This window comes from Myotis yumanensis, unplaced genomic scaffold, assembly GCF_028538775.1.
Source record: "Myotis yumanensis isolate MYYU_CA2020_CCGP unplaced genomic scaffold, mMyoYum1.0.hap1 SCAF_10, whole genome shotgun sequence".
Classification (NCBI taxonomy): domain Eukaryota; kingdom Metazoa; phylum Chordata; class Mammalia; order Chiroptera; family Vespertilionidae; genus Myotis; species Myotis yumanensis.
In genome coordinates this window covers 45,729,700-45,747,265 of record NW_027223761.1, presented here as the reverse complement: position 1 = coordinate 45,747,265, position 17,566 = coordinate 45,729,700, and the positions used below count along the sequence as shown (strand labels likewise).

Here is a 17,566-nt window from a genome sequence, read left to right as displayed (position 1 = left end):
GCTTAAGTTTTTCCCCACTGAGTATGATGTTTGCAGTGGCTTGTCAAATTTGGCTTTTATTATGTTGAGGTATCTTCCCTCTATTCCCACTTTGCTAAGAGTTTTTATCATAAATGGATGCTGGAACTTGTTGATGCTTTTTCTGCATCTATTGATTTGATCATGTGTTTTTATCCTTCATTTTGTTTATGTAGAGTATCACGTTGATTGATTTGCAGATACTGTACTAGCCTTGCATCCTGGGAATAAATCCCACTTGGTCATGGTGTATGATCTTTATAATGTATTGCTGGATTCGGTTTGCTAATATTTTGTTGAGGGTTTCTGCATCTATGTTCATCAGGTATATTGGCCTATAATTTTCTTTCTTTGTAGTGTTTTTATCTGGTTTTGGAATTAGGATAATGTTAATACAATGAGGTTGGGAGTCTTCCCTCCTCTTAAATTTTTTGGAATAACTTGAGAAAATAGGTGTTAGTTCTTCTCTCAGTGTTTGGTGAAATTCACCTGTGAAGCCATCCAATCCAGGATGTTTGTTTGTTGGGAGGTTTTAAGTTACTGCTTTGATTTCATTAGTTGTAATTGCTCTGTTCAGACTTTCTGTTTCTTCTTGATTCAGTTTTGGAAGATTGTTTGCTTCTAGGAATTTATCCATTTTTTCCAGATTGTCCAATTTGTTGGCATACAGTTGTTCACACCATTTTCTTATAATCTTTTGTATTTATGTGGTGTTACTTTTACTCTCTCATTTCTGATTTTATTTATTTGGGTCCTCTCTTTTGCTCTTGATAAGTCTGGTTAAAGGTTTATCAATATGGTTTATCTTTTCAAAATCAGGTCTTAGTTTCATTGATCTTTTGTATTGTTTTTTTAGACTCTATTTTGTTTATTTCCATCCTGATTTTTACAATTTTCTACTGTCTTCTCACTTTAGGCTTTGTTTGTTCTTCTTTTTCTAGTTCATTTTGGTATAAGGTTAGAATATTTGAAATTTTTCTTGTTTCTTGGGGTAGGCCTGTAATGCTCTGAATTTCCCTCCTAGGACTGCTTTCACTGTGTCACATAAATTTTGGGTTGTTGTGTTCCCATTTTCATTTGTCTCAAGGTATCTTTTGATTTCTTTCTTGATCTCATTGTTAACCCATTCATTGTTTAGTAACATGTTATTTAGCCTTCATGTGTTTCAAACCACTGTGGTCACAGAAGATGCTTGATGTGATTTCAATCTTCATAAATTTATTAGGCTTCTTTTGTGTACTAATGTGGTCTATCCTAGAAAATGTGCCACATGCACTTGAAAAGAAAGTATATTCTGCTGCTTTGGGGTGAAATCCTCTAAAAATACTAATTAAGTCCATCTGTTTCCTTGTTGATTTTATGTCTGGAAGATCTATCCATTGATATCAATGAGGTGTTAAAATTCTCTACTATGATTATATTACTGTTCATCTCTCCCTTTATGTCCTTTAAGATTTACTTTACATATTTAGGTTACCAGGGTTATATCGTCTTGTTGGATTGATTCCTTTATCCTCCACTTGCCGGCTGACTTTAGGCTTAGTCACTAAAAGGGCCTCTGGAGGAACATGAGCTGCACAAGGTAGGTTCTCAGTGAATCACCAGGGAGGGGCGAGTTGTGTTCACCAGACTGACAGATTCAAACTCAGCACCAGTGCTGGGACTGAGGCCACTCAGCAGAAGTCTCAGGGCACACCCAGACTAGCCTCTACCCACTGAGTGTCCATGGACCTTTGTGGTGGTGCTGACGTTCTCAGGGAGTTGTCAGGGTAGGGGCAGCAGAGTTTACCACATTTGGCCATGTGAAGAGAGGGCTCCGCATAGGAAGGGTAGCACCAGAGGGAAAAATGGCCCCCACCCCAGGGCCACACAACTTGGTCTCTGATACCCAGGCCCAGGCAGCTGACTCCTTAGCAGGCATGAGCTGGGCAGGGCAGGGCAGCAGGGAGTGGGGAGGGTGGGAAAGCACAACAGGCAGTGCTTTCCAGACTGATGCAGTATGGAGGTGAATGCTCAACCCAGGAAAGACGACATCTACAGGAGGTGTGGGAGAGGGACTCAATACAGGGACCTGGCAGCTGTCTCTTCAGCTCTCTCGCTGGAGCCACACAACTCTGTCTATCCTCACATGACTCCACTTCACTCTGAACCACACTCCCTCTGCCGGAGCCAAGGGTGAGTGGCTGCAAAAGAGATCTTGTGTGCTGGTCCTTTAAGAGTGTGCCTGGGTTACTAGCAGACTCGGTATCTTCCTGGGTACTGGATCCCTGCTGATTTTCACAGCAAGGTATTATGTGGGCTCCTCTTCCTGGCTCTGGTGCTCCAGGCTGGGGAGCCTGGCTGAGGTTGAGACCTCATGCCCCTCAGGGGACCTTTGCAGCTGAGACATCCCTCCGGATTCTCCACCATCTCGTGTTGAATGGGGGGCCAGGCCTTTTCATTTCTCTGCCCTTCCTATCAGTCTAAATGTGGCTGCTTCTGTGAATGCTTCATTATACAACTTCTGTTCAGCTGGTCTTCAGCTGGTTATTCAGGCTGATTATTCTATAATTTAGTTTTAATTCCAGTTTGGACCTGGGAGGAGGTGAGAGTAACTTCTACCTACGCTGCCGCCTCTTGGATCTCCATCTGCCCTTTCTTTTTAAGAGTCATGCCTGTACTGACAAAGCACATTTAAGTAGTTGCTTGCCCTCAGGGCACAAAAGGCACTGACTCAAACACAAGGAACATTCTAGTATGTGCCTCCTGGTCTCAAGACTAGGTCCTGACAAACCTAACCGATTCCTTGTCTGCTTTCTTCCCTTAACTCTCACAGCCGCTGACCCTGGTGTTCATTCTATATTTATGACCTTCACTTATTCTTTAGAAAAGACTTAGGGGCTTGATGTCTCTCCCTTTTATGAACCATAGGGCTGTCTGCCTCAGCAATGTACTCAACGATGTTTGCCCAGCCAACCTCCCAACGTTCAAACAATACTCCCTGAACCTTCTCCCTTCCTGAGAGTGCTTCACCGCCCTTTGCCAGGCTGGAGCTTAGTACAAACGTACAATGGCTGCCTTTCCTTTTCTTCAGATATCTTATTACAGAAGAAAACCATAAGGCAGGTGTGGAGTAATGTGGAAGTCAGAAAAATTCCTCAGGAGATTGTGTACATTACGGTTTCTGAGTGTCAGAAATAAAGGTACTCACCACCTGACCAGTAGTCCATGTTCCATGAAGTTTTTCAGGTTGGGAAGGGTTTGCCTCAAGTCTGGAGTCCCAAGTCCATGTTGATATCTTAGCTGCAAAGGTAGAAAAATAGAATTAAAAGAAATTCTGGCAAATACTAGGCAATGCTTCAGAAACATGATCTATTAAACATGTTGTTGTTGTTTTTTACTCGAAAACAGGAAATATGAATGTATGATCCCAATATCATCAACCACACTTTTGGGATGGTGTTTAAAAGTACCCCTTTCATTTCTTGCTCCTTTGCCCCCTAAAGTTGGAGAAGATCAAGAATGACTAACTGTGGAAGCAAAATATTTCAAAGACCCTTGTAGGATTTGCTAATATTGATTCCAGGGACAGAGACCATAAAACCAGTGTTTGGTTTTAGGTACTGACGGCTGGTATTATATACTCTGAGCACATTCAGCCCTTCTTTTGCTGATCCTCTCTTTGTATAAGCAAGGGTAAGAATCATGTTGTATTCTTCTGATAGCTAAAGTGTCTGATACAATGGTAGTGCTCAGTGCTTATTAAACAAATGAGTAGCACTTTTGACAGAGGATGTGCTCTATATTTCTCTTGTATCTATAATTTCCCTCTTTATGCAGAACAAGAGCACAGAGCTGAAGGACTAGCATGAGGAAACTATGGCCTGTGGGCTTGATCTGCTCTTAGTTTTACTTACTTCTGCTAGAGGCTGCTTTTTAAAATTAAGTATCCTTCTATGTTCCTTGAGTATCTTGCTAAATGTTTTCATCTGTCTGTTCCTTGCATCCTCTTACTCTGTCTCTGAATACCATCTGCTTCCTTAACTGACCATAATAAGATCTGAAATAGGTACACGTGCACATTCATACATATGCTCACACACATAATATCAAATACACAGTAAGTGTGCAACACAGCCCTGCAGAAATGTATTTTTCAAGTGAGATGATACATATGCAAAAAGCACTTTGTAACTGTATATTGTCCAAATGTGAAGGATCATCAGTTCTGAAGTTTTACTTTTCTAGTACATAACTTTTATTTATTCATTTGAATTTTTGTGACTTTATTTGAGCCAAACTGTCGACAATTGCCAGGAAGCAGAATCTCAACGTTTGAGATAATGATCTGGACAATGGTGTTTTTTTCACCTTGTTTTATATATTACATTAAAGAGGAGACGTATGTGGGTTACATGAAATCCATTGGTGATAGATTAGGGAGGCGGGAGAAAGCAAAGAGGGGGTAGTAATCTCTGGGAATGGATAAAAAGTAAAATGATAGACACATGCTTCTTTTACTTAGGTGAGTACAGGATAGTTAACAGTCAACAATTAATCCTATATAATAAAAGCCTAATATGCAAATTGTCCCCTCTACTGGGAGTTCAACCACTAGCTATGATGTGCACTGACCACCAGGGGGTGATGTGGAACATGGCGGATGTCAGCAAATATGTCTCGCTGGCTACCTCGGGGCGGAGGTGATGGGGACAGAGGTGTGGTGAGAATGCAGGATGTCTGCTGAGCTCGCTCTCACTCACCCTGCTACCTCCCCCACCCCCCGGGAAGCCAGGGGTTGCATGCCAGGGAAATCCCCATGCTCAGGTGCCTGGTGCCTGCAAAGAGTCCGCCCCACACCCACCCTGCCTCTTTCAGGTGAGCTGGGCTGCAGTTGCTGGGACCGTAGGGCCCGGTCAGGCTCCCTGTGGGTTTGAGTAGGAGTCGGTGGGAGAGGCGGGCCGGGAGAGAGCGTGCTGCCCGACTGGCTTCTGTGCTGCGCTGCCCGCCCGGCTCCCATGCAGCAGCGCTGGGTGGCCCAGAGGCCCACACTGAGCCCCGGCCCACGGCATCTGGCTGCGCTCACTGCATCTCTGTGTGGGAACTTGAGTGCGGTGACTCAGGCGGAGGGGGGCACGCAGTGGCCCGGGGGCCCAGGTGCTGCCCAGGGCCCAGAGGTTAGCTGAGACCTGCCCTTCCACGCCAGACCTCATGCTTTGATCGCTGGCCAGGCCTAGGGACGGCACCCGTGCACAAATTTCATGCACCGGACTTCTAGTATAACAATAACAATGAAGGAATTTATGGCCTCCAGTCCTGGAGCCCAGGTGCATTTGATTGTGCCCCGAGGGGTCTGGAAAAAGGGACGTTACAAGTTACTCTGACATGTTATCTTAGAGGCAAAAAGACAATAAGCTCAGTTAAGGTAAAGATTGACCTTGTCAGGGAAGATACTGGCCTAGGACATGACTACCCACCATGACTGCTTTTAGTTAGTTTTAATTTTAGACCATCCTTTGTAGTTACTTTAGGTCTTTGAGTTTGCAAGACTGTCATGCAGGCCTCCCCTGAGCTTGTCAGGTCACCATGTGGCTCCTTTCGTCCCCATATCCCTCTTTTGGTCATAAATCAATCCAAAGGATGCATTGATGACCAACCTTTTGAGTGGATAATGGAGTCCGACAGTGTCTAGCACCTAACTTTAAAAGTGACCAAGTCAAACATCTAAATATTTTCTTCTTTTAAAAAATAAAACCATGACCAACAAAAAAAATATTAAAGTAGGTCTTCCTTTGTTTCTAATACTCAACTGATTTTTCACTTAACAGATAAGTTTATTCTCACTACAATGAACTTTTAAAGGAAAATGCCAAAACCTAATCGGATCTCTGGAATACTCACACAATGCAAGGCAGGAGAAACATAGAATTTTAAAGCCAAAAGGAATTGTGAATATTATTTAAGCCAATACTTTCCTTTTGCAGATGGGGAAACTGAAGCCCAGAAAGGGAAAGTAAATTCTCTAGGACCACAGAGCTCAACGGCAAAGATATTATTAGTCAGAGCCTCCCTTTCACAACCATGTTACTCCGCCATTTACCCCAGAGTCAGAGGAAAACTGGTAAAAACACTTGAGAAGACAAAAGGAAAATATTTTTTCCCTTTTCCAAAACTTAGCTTGGTGACCTAAGTCACCTCCTGAGATTTGTTGACCTTGAATTATAAGATCTACTCCATATTAAATGACATCATTTCTTATATTAATATAAAAGCATTTTTCCATACATTGATAAAAGTGAAATGGCTGATATCCCAATATGACATTCCTGAATTCATTGTTTCAATAAAAAAGTGAAATTGTTTACACATGGCATGGAAATTTCACCTGTGATTCATACCGAAAAATATTAAATATCAAAAAACCATACTGAAATAACACTAAGCTATGTGTCCCTGAGCCAGTACATAGTCAATTGCCTGCCCCAGGTCCACAGTGGAAGGTGGGTGTTGAATTCTTTTCAGAGACCACAATGAAAATTTGTCTGCAAGTCTGATTTCAACCAAAAAGGGAAAATGTGGGCATTCTGAGCCTCCACCCAGGCCTTAACTCTTCATTTGCTGCATAGCACAATTATTTTTTATCACAGAATCTTAGAATGTGACAGCTTAAAGAGACACTGGAGATCATCTTCTCCAACCCCCCTCTTTTCATAAATGAAGAAACTAAAAAAAAAAAAAAAAAAAAAAAAAAAAAAAGAAGAAGAAGAAGAAGAAGAAAGAAACTAAGACTCAGTAAAGCAAATGTCCTGCCCAGGTCACAGAGCTCATAAAGGACAAAGCCAAGGCTAGAACCTAATAATAACTCCAAATTCTTTCTACCACGTCATCTTTTTAATTTTCAACATATGAGATCAGCCAAAGAACATATATGTACATATGCATAGGCCATGGACACAGACAACAAAGTGGGAAAGTCCAGGGAGAGGGAGTGGGGGCTGAAGGACAAAGGTCGGGGCCGGGGGAGAGGAAATGGGGGACATCTCTAAGAGTGTTAACAATTAAATTAGAGAAAAGAAATTCACACATAATACAAATACATTAATATCTATAATAATAAAAGCTTAATATGCTAATTAGACCAGACAGCCGAACGATCTTCCAGAAGTCCTTCTGGATGTCACCTCAGCGGCGGGGCCCAGGCAGAGGTGGTTAGGGGCAATCAGGCAGGAAAGCAGAGTGGTTAGGGGTGATCAGGCAGGCAGGCAGAGGGGTTAGAGGTGATGAGGCAGGCAGGCAGAGTGGTTAGGGGTGATCAGGCAGGCAGGCAGGTGAGCGGTTAGAAGCCAGCGGTCCCAGACTGTAAGAGGGATGTCCAACTGCCGGACATCCCCTGAGGGGTCCCGGACTGTGATAGGGTGCAGGTTGCGATGAGGGACTTCCCCACCCCCCATGCATGAATTTCGTGCACCATGCCTCTAGTTTAAAATAAAGTACATGTACTGTTTAATAAGTTGAAACTACTATAAAGCATATAATGAAAAAGCAACAGCTCTCTGCTCTTCAGCAGCAACTACTTTAACCGCTTCTTTTTTCCATAACTCTGAATAATATACTTATATTAATATTTCTTATTCTTCCAATTTTAGCCATCATCTACCATGTTCTTATAATGAAATATAAGAAGTTAGCTCTCCCATATTACTCTTCTCTTAGACTAACATTTTATCCCCTTACCCACACAATATCTACTTTTTATTAAAGCATATAAGGATTTAACTCTGTATTCTCCCAAATATACTTCTTCCTCCTCCTCTCAAGATATTCAAAATCACATTTTTTTGTTAAATCAATATTCGGTGTTTACTTTACTATACCTACAAAAATACTGTTCACTGCTGAGCTATGTAATATACTATTCCCTTTTTTTGTTTGTTTTTCTTAAAGTGCTATTTGCCATTTTTTCCCACTTGTTGAGTACCTATCTTGTTGATAGTACTACTTGTTGAGTACCTATGAACCTATCACTAGATCCTCCCCAAACTAGGACAAAACCTTAAAATCATTCTCAATCTGATTAAAAACACCATATAACCTATCACGTCCATTTGCTCCCTTGGAGATATTTCCTGAAGCATCCCTCTCTCTGCTCTAATCTGAACTGGCTGCTCTCTAGGCTTGTTCCATTGTTATCTTCCTAGAACTTTCCTTCACCATCACCTTGGACACTTTGCTTACTTCTCTTCTGTGTTGAAGCTATTGTTTTCCTAGATCTCATGACTTCTTTCTTGATTTACAGCCTCATCTTGGTGGAGCATATCCTAGAATAGCTTTCTGGGAAAGGGAAGCATAGGAGGTATCTTTTCTGACACCTTGAATATTTACTAGTAAAAATACCTTTATTTCATTCTCACACTCAAATGATAGTTTGCCTGGGTATAGAATCCAAGGCTGAGAATAATTTCCTTCTGAATTTCTAAAGTATTGTTTTACTGTCATTCTACTTTGCATATGGCAATTGAGAAACCTAGAGCCTTTCAAAGTTCTATGAGTCCACTCTAAATGCTCTGAAAATTATAGGCTTTAACCACATATCTAAGGAGTTTGATATAAAACTATGGTTAAGGTACACACACAATGTGAGTGAGGAAGACACATCAGCCCATTTGGCCCCATTTCTGGTTTTGCCCACCTCTGATGGTGTCGGAAGTCAAACTTGGCTGAAAGAGTCAAATCTTTCCTGATTCACTTGAAAGGCAGGTCTGATGGAAGAGTCTACAGGAGATATCTCTCTGGACACCTCGGGGGAAGTTTATAAAAAGAGAAGGGGTAGGATGGGGTTCCTTTCTGTACTATACTATGTCAGGTAGAGCTGACCACTATCAAATATGTTCCTTCTGGGGAGGAATAAATCTAAATGTGCATTAAGTAATTCTTTAACACAGTGGTTCTCAACCTTCCTAATGCCGTGACTCTTTAATACAGTTCCTCATGTTGTGGTGACCCCCAATTTCATTGTTACAAATTGAACATAATTAAAGCATAGTGATTAATCACAAAAACAATATGTAATTATGTATCTGTTTTCTGATGGTCTTAGGCGACCCCTGTGAAAGGGTCGTTCGACCCCCAAAGGGGTTGCGACCCACAGGTTGAGAACCACTGCTTTAACAAGTTAACACTCTAATTAGTAAAAAAAGGAAGGAAAAGGAGCATGGTCAAGGAGGAAAGGACAAGAATAAGAAGGAAAGGAGAGAAAAAATTACATTTCCTAAGTTCCTACATGCTCTAATCCTTCATTCAACAAATATTTATTTAGTGTCCACTGGGTAAGCACTGTGATCCATTCTCTGTCTTTGGAATGACGGCCCTGGACTCATTGTTCCCACAATAGAAAGGGATGGGAAACTTTTTTCTGCCAAGAGCCTTTTGGATATTTATAACATCATTCACGGACCATACAAAATTATCAACTTAAAAATTAGCCTGCTATATTTGGTCAACCATTTAATTAACTCGCCCATTATGCCTTGGCAGGGCCAGACCAAATGATTTTGCGGGCCTCACACAACCGTGTTCCCCACCCCTGCCATAGAATGTACATAACCTTGAGCAAGTTACTAGTACATAACCAACTGGTGCCTTGTCTATAAAACAGGACCAATAATATTTGTCTCATAAGATTGTTGTAAGAGTTCAATGAGGACTTTTATAGGAAGTGGAAACGCCTGAGGCCTGATTTTTAGAGGGTAGTCATTAAAACAGTCGAGGGCCTAGAGGGCCGAAAGCGCCAAGCTCAAGAGTTAGAACTTTATCTTTCTTGTCAGCAGTTAGAATCGACTACAGGGTTTTAAGCAGGAGAGTGAAGAAGGAAAACAACTCCAGAGGCAACTGGAAAGGACAGGTTAAAAGACTGAAGTACTCCTTTCTTTGAGAAATCTTACTGTGTGTCCGTCCCATCAAAGCCTGCCCGCCCCAACTGTCATCAATACCGCACCTCCCTCAACGCAGCTCCTTCCGCTCACTTCTGATTGGGAAAAGCAGATACCAAGAAACCCAGGCAAATAAAATATTGCTGTGGGTCTAACTGCCTCAAATTAGTCTCTGAAATAAACACCTTTTGTAACAACTTCCTACTGCACCACCACCCAAAGAGTGTAAGCAGTTTTTAAGTGGAATTTTGGTTTCAATTAGCTTGAATTTCAGCTTTACTCTGATTGGTTTAGAACTCCATGGGGGGAATTAAATTTTTGTGCAACTATAGTAGGCTACTAGGTGAAAACTACACATAGACGATAGGTTAGATGGGAAGTGGGGAGAAGCTATGTTCAGTGGTTTCCCTGGAAAAATGAACAAATGCTACTGTCTACTAGCGAGAGAAAATCCCTGTACTAAAGTAACCAGGAAGGGCTGGCTGTATGGTTACTGGAACAAGCAAAAAGAAAGAAAACAAGAGCAAAGGATACACTTAGACTGCAACAGACAACTGTAGCCATGTCAATAACATCAACTATCTCCCCTTTGTTCCCTCTCCCACACCACCTTTCTGAATAAAAATAGAGTATTTTTCCAAAGCCTCATGCTGGTTCCATCCCCAAACACTATATATTCACTGTGAGTTTCACCAAATAGGACATATCAACTGTGAAGTTAAAGCTCTTGTAGTTGAAATTAACTAGTTTCTACAGCTTGATAAACGGTGCTCCATTCACGAGGTAAGACCATATGCTGCTTCGGAGATCATATTTGAAAGTAAAGTGTGATTGTTCTTCTGAGAAATATATGCTGAATTCTTATACTCAGTGAGCATCTTCCTATTGAGCTAAGAGGCCTAATTTAGTATCAAAGTGCTCAATCTTATCTTTATTTTATAAACACACAATTTTTCCAGGCCAGGAAAGACTCCGGGGGTTCAGGAATCATTTGGCATTTAGGTTTTGGCAGGAGAAATTCAGTTTAGACAACACACACACACACACACACACACACACACACACACACACACTTCCAAACTACACAAGGCCACTTATTGCGTGGCTTATTAGTTCCATATGGGGCTGGAGCTAAGCTGCATGATATGTTTGATACAAACCGTCTGTCACCGTGAGGGAATGTGGATTAATACAATGCTTCAATAAAGGATACTAAAAGATCAACACTTTCGTGATGGGATTACAATGAATTTGACTACAAAGAGAACTGTTCTCGAGGAACTAAAAAAATAAGAAATTAAAAATGCACATATGCATCAAAGACTTAACTTCACAGTTCTGGCTTATGTAGCTAGAAATCTCTATAGGAGTAGTTATCAATGTTTCAATTCATTTTTAAATGCTAAGGTTTCGTCGACATAAAAAGAACTAGATTAAGAGCTCAAAAAACGGGCACCACCAAGTCAAAAATAAAATCTGCCTTTCAGAAGAAAATGCAGCTCTTTCAAAGATGTGGGACAGCTACTTAAAGAATACTTAATATGAGCAATAATATTGTTTCTTGCAGTGAGTTGATGCAATATCTACCTCTAAGGAAAAGTATAAGAACCCGATTATGAGCCTCTAGTTGCAAGAACAACCTAAATATTTTTTCATCCCCATCTATAAACCATGCCAGTTCTTTTCCAAAATCGATATGTTATAAGGTAAACGCTGGACACAGTTGAGGCCTGCCATTCTGAGGTCTGAAAAGCCTAAAAGTCAAATTTAAAAGCTCTTAAGTCTAAGAAATGGAGAAGTTTCTTCCATTCCTCATTCCAATCATACCACCAATTATGCTTAGAATTCGGGATTCATAAGAGAGCTAAATGGCACCTTTGAGAGCACCAGCCCACCTGCTTCACTTACTTCACAAGGTAAGTGAGAGATTAAGTGGCCTATCTAAGGTTGAACACATTGAACCTAGGAAACAGAATCTACATTTGCTGAGTTCTAACCACAGGCTCTTTTCTTTATATCATAAGTTGTACTTATGAGGCCAGGTTATATTTGAGCCAAACTTATCATTAGAAAATGTTATGTTAAAAACACTTCAATTAAAATGGACCTTTGCTTCAGAAGCTTGTTTGTCAGAAAACAACCAGAAGCACTATTAAACTGATGCATCTCTGGAGTCAGCATGATCTGTGTGGTCTCTATTACTGCCAATTTTTGTGAGTTTTAAAAGAGGGTCAGTCAAGCATATTGCAAATGGATAAGCAAAGCAGAACTGGAAATTTGTTAAAGTTAGGTAAATCAGACCCCCAGTAGCAACTGGAATCAGCTTTAAATAATGAAGGTTGCCTGGCTGGCGTGGCTCAGTGGTTGAGCATCGACCTATGAACCAAGAGGTCACCTTTCGATTCCTGGTCAGGGCATATGCCTGGGTTTCAGGCTCAATCCTCAGCAGGGGGCATGCAGGAGGCAGCCGGTCAATGATTCTCTCTCATCATTAGATGTTTCTATCTCTCTCACTCTCTCTTCCTCTCTGAAATCAATAAAAATAAAAATTTTAAATAAATAAATAACGAAAATTATTTTCCCTAAGGCTATGTGAGTGGACAAACATATAGTCAGATATTAGAGCATATATTCATCCGTCAGGTCTAACAAGCTCAATCTTGGCTCCCTGCCCTCATGTTGTTAGTTCTGTACACCCTGATTTATCCCAAACTACCCTATATTGACCTTTGACCCAAATGGATTTCAGATTCCCTTGGTAGCTAAACTTTGCTCTCTAAACTGATCAAACTCAGCATTGCTGTTTCCAATTCACTTTTATGCAATCTTGATGTAAAGAACTGTATCAGATAAAGAAGATCACAGTCTAACAGGGCAGAGACAGTTTTCTAGAACATCTTGTAAATGGAATCGTGGAATATTTTGCCTCTCATGTCTGCCTTCTTTCATTTGTATTTTTGAGATTCATTCATATTGCTGCATGTATAAATAGCTCATTCCTTTTCATTGCTGAGTAGGATTCCACTGGATGGATATGCCACAAATTGCTTATACACACACACACACACACACACACACACACACATATATATGCTAGTTAATAAACATTTGGGTTGTTTCAAGTTTTGGCTATTATGAATTAAGGTGCTATAACATTTGATTTGCACCTGTGTATAGCATAGGGTTTTGTTTGGACTTGTATTTTTATTCTTCTTGGAGCAATACCTAGGAGTGGAATTTCTAGACTGGATGGTAGGTATATGTTTATTTTTAAAAATGCCAAACTGTTTTCAAAGTGGCTATACAATTTTGTATTCCCCCAGCAATGTGTGCTCAGTTGTTCTGCATCACTTAAATCTGTTATCATAAATTTGATTGTACAAGGAATACGGAAGCCCATTCTGGCCTTACCTCAGGAATGTACAGTGACCACAAATACCTGACATGACAATTGGAAAAAATTACTTAATTCAATTTAACAAATGACTATGGAACAGCTTGTATGTGTATGCATGTGACAGTAGTGATAGGTGAAAGTATAGGTATGTATATGATGTTGTTTATAATAGGGAAAATTGGGAAATAATTTAAATATATGCTAGGCCTTCGGCCAGGTTCTATGGTAGAATGATAATTGTGTTAATGATAACAAAAATAATTATACAGCTGATAATGTTTACTGAGTAGATTAATTATGCCAGGCATTATGCTAAACATTTCACATATTATTTCACTCGGTCCTCACTGTAACTCTATTACGGTTTGAAGAAACTGAGACTTAGAGTTAATAAGTGGTAGAGCTTGAATCTGCAACCCTTGAATCTGACTTTTAGCACTTTAAATTCCTACCACTTAATGATAATGGGAATACCAGTAGCAGCTATAGCTCTTCTCAACATGCAATCTGTGCCAGCCATGGAACTTAGCTGTTTATTTATGTCATTTCACTTAATCTGCATAATAACCCCATGAGGTATGTCATACAATTCTTTCTATGCACTTGAAGTTTAAAGGAGTTGGTTGAAATTTCACAGGTAAAGGGTCGAGGAGCTGAGATTTGACATCCCAGTACAGTCTAAATACGGCTTACAAGTTGGTTAGGACAGACTGTTTTCTCATTCTTCCTTTAATTCCAATACTGAGAAAGAGGCCCCTCAACTCTTGAAACACATTCCTTCTCTTGATATCAGGCATTTGACACAGTTACATCTCCACTTGGTTGTTGTTCAACTAAGTCATACATATTTAGTCTTTTTGAATCTTTGCTTGGAAATCAATCCCCACAGGCTCTTCATCATTCTTTATGTCTCTGAACTCCCTCCAGTTTCCCTTAAAGAATCTGGTAATGAGGTGCCCTAAACGGAACACAGTTTTCCAGAATGCTCTTTTCTCTCATTAATGACTTTTTTCCTTAAAATATTAATTTTACTATAATATCAACTTCATGCCTTTTAAGTTTTCTGGTGAAATTCTTCTGACTTCACTTGAATTACATTAGAGTCCAGGCCCATGTTCCCACTGTTTAGTCTCCCTGGTTGATCATAAATAAATGTAGCTTTAAAAAAAACAAAACATCCCCCCAAAACATAGCCCCATCCCAACAGCAATGAACTGTTGAGCTCACATTGCTCTTCCAACTGGACAGATGCTCTTAAAATTTGGTCTGGAATAATTTTATTCATCTTTTGATCTCACAATTCATTTAACAAAAAGCAAACAATTCATTAGATATGGACTGAATACCTACAACAGGCAAGGTATGCAAAGTGTGACTGGGTATGATGACAAACTGACCCAGCCATGGGTGCCACCCTCCTGAGGCTACCTCCTAACTGCATGATAACTAAGGGAACCTAGAGGGCAAGTACAACCTTCTATGAGAGTGTGAAGGGTGGGGCTAGTAGGCAGAGTTTTAAGATGGCTCTTATAACTTTCATCCCTGTTGTTTTTCCTTTGATTATTTTATGTCTATGGTAAAGGGAGATTATCTCGATGGGCCTCATCTAATCACATGAGCCCTTTTAAAAACAGAGTTTTCTCTGGTTGGTAGCAGAAGAGAACGTTCAGAGATATGAACTGTGAAAAGGACTTGAAGGGACATTGTTCTTCTGAAGATGGAGGGACCATGTGAGGAGGAATGCAGGAGGCCTCTAGGACCAAAGGGTGGCCCCTGGCTGCAAGCCAGCAAGCAAATGGGGACCTAAGACCTTCAGCTGCAAGGAGCTGGATTCTGCCAACAATTTAAATAAGTTTGGAAGTAAATAATTCTCAAGAGCCTCCAGATAAGAGCCCAGAGTGACTGACACCTTGATTTTGGCCTTGTGAGACCTAGAAGCAGAGAAACCAGATGAGCCCACCCAGATTTCTGACCTACAGAACTATGGGATAAAGATGGATGCTGTTTAAGCTGCTAAATTTATAGTAATTTGTTATGAAGCAACAGAAAACTAATACAGGTGGAAAAGATTACATCTACCTTTTACCTGAAGATATTTGGAGTGAATTCATGAGGAAAATGTGGCCTGAGCAGTTCCTTGGTGAACAGATAATATATTTTTATTTTATTCTTATTTATTGATTTTAGAGAGAGAGAGGAAGAGGGAGAGGATGAAAGAGAGAGAAACATCAATTTATTGTTCCCCTTGTTTATGTATTCATTGTTTGATTCCTGTATGTGCCCTGTACGGGGATTGAACCGACAACCTTGGCTTATGGGGATGATGCTGTAAGCAACTGAGCTACCTGGCCAGGGTGGACAGATTACATTTGGTAAATCTACTGCATGCCAGGTAAAATGGGGATAGCTCTACACAAGGGCCCGGAGGTTTTCAGTTAGCAAGTAATGTTCTGGACATTAAACACATGCTGGGGCATACTTCTCCAACGGCTCATCTGAGTGCTCAGGGGAAGGGGTACAGTCACTGAACGATCATCTCCAGCTTTATCTATTTTTGGGAGTCTGAGTTTTGTTCTCCAGAGATTATGGTTCTCTAAAACATTCTGGAAGATCTTGTCAGGCTAAAAGCCAAATCTGGATGTTCAAGTTTATGGAAGGCAGACAGAAAAACCAAAAAGCACGTGAATAACTAGTTCAGAATAGGACGAAATCTTTGGTTGTTAAAGCAAAGCTCACAGCATTAAGTGACCTTGTTTATCAAACTGGGGAAGCACAACACATGTGAGCTGGCTTTATAAACTAGCTATGGCAGGGGTGGGCAAACTTTTTGACTCAAGGGCCACAATGGGTTCTTAAACTGGACCGGAGGGCCGGAACAAAAGCATGGATGGAGTGTTTGTGTGAACTAATATAAATTCAAAGTAAACATCATTACATAAAAGGGTACGGTCTTTTTTTTTTTTTAGTTTTATTCATTTCAAACGGGCCGGATCTGGCCCGCGGGCCGTAGTTTTCCCACGGCTGAGCTATGGGAACAATACCATGTCTGTCCCTTTCTGTTCTACCTTCAGTCTTAAATAGGACAAAGAAGACAAGCAGCTGTAATCAGCTATTCATTCAGTCAACAGACATTCAACACCTTCTATGTGCTAGGCCAGTGATGGCGAACCTTTTGAGCTCGGCGTGTCAGCATTTTGAAAAACCCTAACTTAACTCTGGTGTCGTGTCACATATAGAAATTTTTTGATATTTGCAACCATAGTAAAAAAAAAAATTTATATATTTGATATTTATTTTATATATTTAAATGCCATTTAACAAAGAAAAATCAACCAAAAAAATGAGTGACACGCGTCTCATAGGTTCGCCATCACTGTGCTAGGCCATGGACTGAAGTAACAAAATGAAGAAGAGGCAGTCCCTGCATTTGAAGTAATCCTAATAAAAAAAAAAAAGATATTTAAAAATGAGAACCACAATTATACTAAAGAATAATGAGTATCACATTAGAGGAAATGATAGAAACACAGAGGAGGGACACCTAACCAAGTCTAGGGGGGGACAGGGACATTTGGAAAGGAAGTGATAACCTATCGGAGCCATGCAGTACAAGTTTGATTTTACTAGGTGAAAGGGTAGGGAAAGTTTTCCAAACAGAGGAAGCTGCATGTGTAAAAGCCCAGAAGCAAGAGAGAACATGGGAAACAGCATTTTGAAATGGGAAAGACAAGGATTGAGAGTAGAGTAATGCAGGGTCACCACAGGAAAGAGCAGCCTAGATAAGAAAACCTTAAGCAAAGTTCCAGATTCTGAGGGTCCCAAAGAAGTAATCAGAATGCCAGACAACAGTGACAGGTGTGATGGAGAGTTTCACAGTTAAATGGCTTGGAAGAAGGATGATGGTTTTATATGAAGGAAATTTAATGGTCTGGAGAAATGGGCAAACTACCCATCCCTCCCTCCACCTTCATTACTTTCTTGCTTGGGGGAGAGTCAGAGTACAAGTCTCCAATGGAAAAGGTTACAGGTTTCAGTTAAGATAAAGAGATAAGATAACCAGATATCAAGCTATATTATAAAGCCACTGTTCTCAAAACTGCCTGGTACTGGCACAAGAACAGACATATAGACCAATGGAACAGAACAGAGAACCCAGAAACTGACCCAAACCATTATGCTCAATTAATATTTGACCAAGGAGGGAAGAGCATAGAATGGAGTCAAGACAGTCTCTTCAATAAAT

General features: G+C 40.5%; 1 protein-coding gene across 1 annotated transcript in view; it reads right to left on the bottom strand.

The window, feature by feature from the left end:
- The window catches only part of UVRAG (UV radiation resistance associated), a 284,911-nt gene that overhangs the window by 29,155 nt on the left and 238,190 nt on the right, over positions 1-17,566 (bottom strand). Inside the window, exon 14 of the mRNA XM_070425651.1 lies at positions 3,209-3,300. Coding sequence (XP_070281752.1) covers positions 3,209-3,300 — 92 coding nt within the window. The remainder of the gene's footprint in view (positions 1-3,208; positions 3,301-17,566) is intronic.